General features: G+C 42.5%; 2 protein-coding genes across 2 annotated transcripts; one reads left to right on the forward strand and one right to left on the reverse strand.

Annotated features, from left to right (window-relative positions):
- Positions 1–465: 465 nt before the first annotated feature.
- On the forward strand, positions 466–2,072 carry LOC132996978 (ly6/PLAUR domain-containing protein 6-like). The gene is made up of 4 exons (XM_061067350.1): positions 466–583; positions 1,505–1,603; positions 1,700–1,830; positions 1,908–2,072. Exons 1-4 carry the CDS (start codon positions 466–468, stop codon positions 2,070–2,072), a joined length of 513 nt encoding a protein of 170 aa, XP_060923333.1.
- A 563-nt stretch (positions 2,073–2,635) lies between these two features.
- mmadhca (metabolism of cobalamin associated Da) lies at positions 2,636–5,718 on the reverse strand. Its single transcript, XM_061066949.1, has 8 exons — positions 5,690–5,718; positions 5,199–5,244; positions 4,766–4,907; positions 4,418–4,635; positions 4,105–4,210; positions 3,881–4,002; positions 3,710–3,796; positions 2,636–3,537 (listed from the first exon to the last, which is right to left on the reverse strand). The coding sequence occupies exons 2-8, from the start codon at positions 5,208–5,210 to the stop codon at positions 3,319–3,321; spliced, it is 906 nt and encodes a 301-aa protein (XP_060922932.1). The 5' UTR covers positions 5,211–5,244; positions 5,690–5,718; the 3' UTR covers positions 2,636–3,318.
- Between the last annotated feature and the right edge of the window lie 781 nt (positions 5,719–6,499).

Below are 6,499 nucleotides of genomic sequence, written 5' to 3' on the forward strand. Positions count from 1 at the left end.
CTGAAACACAACTCATGTTTATGTTGGAACAATGTTAATTGTTAGAATAAATGTCTTCCAGCCCCTTGCCTTGTAATTAGTCATATCCGGGGACGGATGCTAAGAGTAGGGGTTCCTATCGACGCTTAAATAATGAAGCAGGCTCACAGCATGAGCAGCACACACAGCTGATCACAGACCCAGTCCTTGTATCGCCTATGTTTTCCTTATTCAAGCCTCTTGTTGTGATGCTCTCTTTGCTCTTTTAATGGTGTTTTATTGTATTGTTATTCACATTTAACATCTATTTATTAAAGCACAGATAAAAGTCTAGAGCAGCATCTCTCAGCTTTTTGTCAGGAGCAAATGTGGATTTTGCAAATTTACAATGAAAGTTTATCTGGATTTTACTTAAATCATCAGCTGATAATGCCGCCCTCTCAATCCTTCACAGGCCTGAGTGCATGAAGCTTTTTGGGGCCCATCATGGAGGGCTGGCCAGCTGTGGCCTGGGTCCTGCTGGTGATCAACATCGCTCATCGGCTGAAAACCGTCCAGTCACGGGACTTCACCATGAAGGACATCGTCCTGCTGCATCCCTCGAGTAGGAGCAGAATGTTACTCTGAAAAGAATATGTGCTCTAACTGGGAAAACTGTATAACTATAGATTTGAAACTGAAACTAATTATCAACTCAATGTTTGATGAACAATTACTTTTAGTTTTAATAAGCAGTTCCATAATTATAAATGCAATTAAAATGTTTAATTCAAGAAAAGCATTGGCCCTGATTTGGCTCCATAACTGAAAGGATCATAAGATAAAAGATTCTGGAACTGGCAGACTGAGCTCTGTGTGTGTGTCTCGTGAGTAACAGGCTTTGTCCTGTGATTGAAAAGCTGCTGACCCTGAGACCCGGAGCTGTCTCTGTTGAAACACATCCCGGCTCCCAGTGCAGATATGACTCTTGCCAATGGGAAAGCCAAACATCTCGTTGTTTGATCAGCGAGACGGAGCCGACGTCTGCTGTCTGCAAATCTCTTCTGTATGAACTTGACGTCTGTCACGTGGGTCATGAGAATAGTAAACAGTGTTTTGTTATTGTCGCAGACCCTGGGTTTAGTGTGTTTTCCTAATCAGACTTAATGTTGCTGACTAATCACATTGATGAAGATTAAAGAAAACAATGTAGAGTGATTTAGAGTTAAAGTTAGAGCCGGATACTCGACAAACCCTTCACAGACAACACTGCACTTTCTGGGACCTCAGCAACAAACCATTTGAAGTCAACAAAAACAACTAGCACACAGACTGTCCCAACTGTTTTTGTGATGCTACTGTAATTTGAAATATTTATAATTTATTATCCACTACCATACAAGTGAAGTTATTGTGTCTACCTTGCAAACACCATGTAGATGTGTTCTTTCACACATGTTAACATGTTTTATTCAAAGTAAAGTTCAGTGAAGATGAATAATTAATATGAATATCATCATTACACGTGTGTGTGTGTCCTCCATAGCTACACCTCATCCCGGTGGCTTCAAGTGCTTCACGTGTCGAGACGCTGCAGATAACTACGAGTGCAACCGCTGGGCGCCGGACGTGTACTGTCCCAAAGGTTCGTTCAAATTACACAATAAATAATTTGTCCAAATGGTTTGTGGTTGAAATGGTACACGACGATTGATTATCAGAGGGGGACTGTGTCTTCCAGAGACCAAATACTGTTCCACACTCCACATGATGGACCACAATGGACACAGTGTGTCTGTGACCAAGCACTGTGCCAACCTGGAGGACTGTCTCTATACTGGCTGTACTGATGTCATCGTTAATAGCTACCAGGTACGTGGAGTCTCTGGATTAAACTGCATTAACACTCAGGGAAGTCACAGATCATGAATGTGTGTGTCGCCTGTCAGGTGTGCTCGTCCTGCTGCGAGGGGAACATCTGTAACGTGCTGGTGCCGAGGAACGAGAGCGACGCCGTCTTCTCCACGTCTGTGGTCAGCTCGAGCTGGAGGCTTCGACCTCCTGCGGCGCTGAGCTACTTCACCATCATCATCCTCACAGCTGGACAGGGCTGAGAGGGAAATTTTGCATCTGTGGGACATGGTCGAACAGTTTGAGACATTTTTTGAGAAATCTGCGAGACGTGAAGAAGAATTTTGACTTCCTTATCTTTTAACAAAACAGATGCATGTGAATTTGTGTTAATTTTATCCTGCGTGATAAAAATCAATCCGCATCAGGGTGCAAACTTCCCAGAAGGTTCAGTCACAGAAAATGCAACTTAAAGTTGTAATTTGAGATTTGGACGAATCAAAATGTGAAAACACTGCGTTCAGACACATCGCTACTGCACTATATTCCCTTTAAATTAGACTTGTCTTCCCGTCAGGCAATTTTACATTTGTTAAAAAGTTTTTTGGTTGATTTATTTATGTTTACTACAGTATTATAATTATTACCACGTTGTAGTTTAACCATTTTGAGAGATTTTGTTAATAACAGCCAAATAGTCCAAAACGTTGAATGGTCTTTTTTTCACCCAGTAGCTCAAACTAGTTTTTTGTATATTTTATAATATATATTAAGGAGTCTTATTATGGAAATGAGACACAAACATACTCACAGCTACAACAAATAGTGTCATTTCAGCCGGGTCACTTTATTCAGCAGCTCTGAAGTGTAATGCCTCAACTCAAACACTATCCACATTTCTTCTGATTCTGTGTGACAGATCAAGGAGAAACAACAGAACACTGTACATACACACAAGTATGAATGGTGTCGACCAGTTCTTTAAGTCCCATTCCAGCAGCTTTTCACGGCCTTTAAATCTCTTCTTTGTTTCTAGAATCACATTTTCAAACTTGCCTTAAAATGGCTTAAATGTAACTCTTTAAAAACTTGATATTCACCGTATTTGCAACTTTGAATCTGAATCTTCTCACATGAGATAAAACAGCTGCCTGAATTTGAAAGGTTTCCATGTTAAATTCATGTTTCTTATATTATAAAACATGATGATTCCATCCTCTAAAATCCTCCTGCATTTCTTCAAATGGCAAATATCACATTGTTCACCGAGTGCGTTTCTCCCTGGATGTAGTGCGAGATAAGCCGGGTTTGAAATGTCAGAGTCTCATTCGAGTCCTTAGTAAAAACTACTGGTCCGGCTGCCATGTATTGCATTGAGACAAACCTTCCACTGACACAAACCATGTATCAACACTACTGTACATTCACATCCAAGCTTCTTCAAACCATAAATAGAGGTGATTTGTTTGGATTTCGCTCAGTATAAAATATTCTAAAGAAAAAAAAAGCCTATTCATCCTCATCCAGTACATTTGAAAGTCCTTGTAGTCTGGCGATGGCGCTGCTGTATGTAGGTGCGTTAGTGAAAACAGTCCCGACAAACAAAGGCGTTCCTCTCAGGATGTGGCGGATCACCGTGCAGGAGCCTGACACCTCGATGTGAAAGCCCAGCTCCCTCAGGCCCACGTCTGTTTGCAGTTGAGTCTGACTTGCTGGAGACGCAAAGAACTGCAGGGAAACATGCCGCTCATCAGAATCAAAAAGCTGTCTTCTAAATAACAGTTTAGAAATATGAATAATGGAACAGTGGCCTTCATTCAGTTCAACAGGGAGACAGAGACAGGCTGTAAGACTGAATACCAAACAACCAGCACCATAGGAAACACAGAGAGTAACTCACAGCTGTTCCTGTTGTTGGGTCGATGAAGTCGGCCCAGTATCCTGCAGTCCACAGAGCGAAGCACATCTCTTTGGCTCCGCTCACAAACTGCAGTCAGGAGAAAAAACACACAATCAGCAGCTGCTTCATGATGCCGCTCACGTTTCAGGACTTTAATGCTGGAGGACTGACTCTGTGCAGCAGCTGATCTTTGTCCGGCTCCTCCACCGGCTCCTCACAGCGAAGGCTCCTCTGTGTCACCGTCACAACTGTGATGGACGTGGTGGGTGCAGCGGGAAAGAGCAGCTCCAGATCTGACAAACACACGTACATAAATTGAGTTTTCTACAAAGGCATCGTAGTTTACTTGACTTTAGGTTATGGGTCTCTGTGTAGGAGGATTTCACTTTGTTTACCTTTCCTCAACAGCTCAGGGCAGGAATTGATGTAGCAGTCTGTGTCTGTCTGGGTAAAATACTGCTCAGCTTTGTGGACTCTCAAAGATAAAGGACCCAGTTTTTCCTGGTGAACACACACGTTCCAGAATAACACAATAAAAAATTAACACAACAAATTAAAAAAGCAGCTTTGAGCCCTGAAATTCGTGTTTTACTCCATTAACAGAAGCTTTCTTTCACTTTTTACTTTTAAAGCAAACAAATGACCTCTGTGTCTACAATGCTCACTGTGGCCCTGTCGGCAAAGAGTAAGAAATACACAAAGACTTACTTGGAACTCGCTGACGAACTGGGCCAGTATGAACTGGTGTCGCTCTATGCTGCTCGGCGCCGTCAGCACGTCAGGTACCGTCCTGTGGACTGGAGCCTTCTTTTGGTCCGCCATGCCCTCCAGGTGGCAGTCAAACCCAACGTTGCCCGGTAACTGGAAGCGCTGGTCCTGAGGTCCGAATGGTCCCATGTTCTCATCGGGCCACACAGTCCTGGGGCCTGGAGAGGACACAGCAAGGACATTAGTGGGTGTCGCCCGTGGGAGGTTTTGTTTTGCTTAACATCTGCTAAACCCACAACCCTTACTCTTCAACAAAATGGAGCTTAACTTCCAATATGACTGCCTCACCTGAGTCTGTGGGAGATACACTTATATACGGTTCATCTGAGCTGGCGGCAGAGAAGGTTCTGGTTCTGCCGGACCTGAGAGCAGCTACAGCCTGACGGCCCGCTGCCTGGGACAGGATCCACCTGCCTCGACCACACAGCACCTGCAGAGACAAGAGACGGTCCAACATCAGCCAACTGCAGGTTATGAAAGATCAACACATGGAAATATGACACAATCCTCTAAGTGTTTCATTACACCACTGCAGCACCAGCCATCGAGAACTAATGCCCTAAATAAAGAAGTTTAATTATGTAAACAAACCTACCAATTGACCTTTTAACCTGTGTGTAAGTTGCACTGATGTTATTGCCTGATTCTAAAGTTATCTCCACACAATAAATAACTATAAGTGTCAGAGCAGTTATCAAACACGAGTAGTTGAGTTACTTACGCTGCTGGACATCGTGATCTGTGTCTTCAGCTTTAACTTCGTGAACCTGTGTGACAGTGAAGTGTTATTGGAGCAAATACAAAACCGCCAAACACAGCCTCAGGCATGAAAACAACAAGCTAACCTGCAGCTAGCTGGAGTTAGCACCTGTAATGATGCAATGGACGCGTGTGTCTTTAACGTGAGCAGTGAAAACAAGGACGATCGAGTCTGGTTCTTCAGAGAGAACCTCAGAATTTAACTTGTACACACTAATAAACACAACACAAACAAGCTAGCTGCGGGTGCTAGCTCAGTGCAGCTAGCCGATCAGCTGATGGGACACTTTCCCCCTTTTGTCAACAGTGTTTAAACGCGTTTAAATACGACGACACGTTACACAACTAACACACAAAAACGCAGACAGTGATAGTCTTTAGAATCTGTGTAAGAAAATACAAGTATCAATGAGTTTACGAGGTTAAATTAAACATAGAACATGTTGTTCAGACCTGTTTCTGTCGCATGAACCAGCTTTCGCAACAACATTAGATAAAACTACGGGAAGTCGACAGGGACAAAAAAGACCCCGGTGCGATTATACAAGTTCATATTTAGAGTTTTTGTTAAATAAGTGCAGCAGAAAGTTTGGATTTAAAACACTTCACCTGCCTCTGTGTGGAATTGTGTTTTTTTTTATATTCTTATTATGACAATAAAACAACCTTTTGTTTGATGCGCATCAGGCTGCATTTTCCCAGTTGTCCACAAGAGGGCAGCAAAGGACAAGATAACAAAATAAGACCCTGGACAGAACCACATTAGCTCCTGTGAGGCCTTTAAATTCAATGAGTATTTTATTTGTATATTTCACACTTTTAATGGATTACTTATAGTTTTCATCATATATATATATATATATAAACTATAACTTATAATAACAATACTCGCCGTGTCACCTAGTTGCCCGTGCATATAAATCAAGATGACCCCACAGAGACTGTGAATGAAGATGGACGACATGTCAGCTCCCCACAAGTGAAGCCAAAGTGTATTGATCGCTGGCTGCAGTGCAGGTCTTCAACCCGTTCTCCTCCATGTCCGTGGACAGGTCAAATAAAATGTCCCTAAGCTGCATGGTGTTTGTTCAAGGGTTTATTATCCCAGTAGGTTTGGTTTAATTAGTAATTTGATACAAAAATTGGTTGAAACTTAATTGACAGCTGAGACTGACCCACAATTGATTGAGAATGTGTATCCACTGGATCGATACCAGACTCTGGCTTCAAATCTGGCTTTATTTGTGTTCTGGTTTTTCGGAA

The sequence above is a fragment of the Limanda limanda genome, chromosome 23, assembly GCF_963576545.1.
Source record: "Limanda limanda chromosome 23, fLimLim1.1, whole genome shotgun sequence".
NCBI lineage: Eukaryota > Metazoa > Chordata > Actinopteri > Pleuronectiformes > Pleuronectidae > Limanda > Limanda limanda.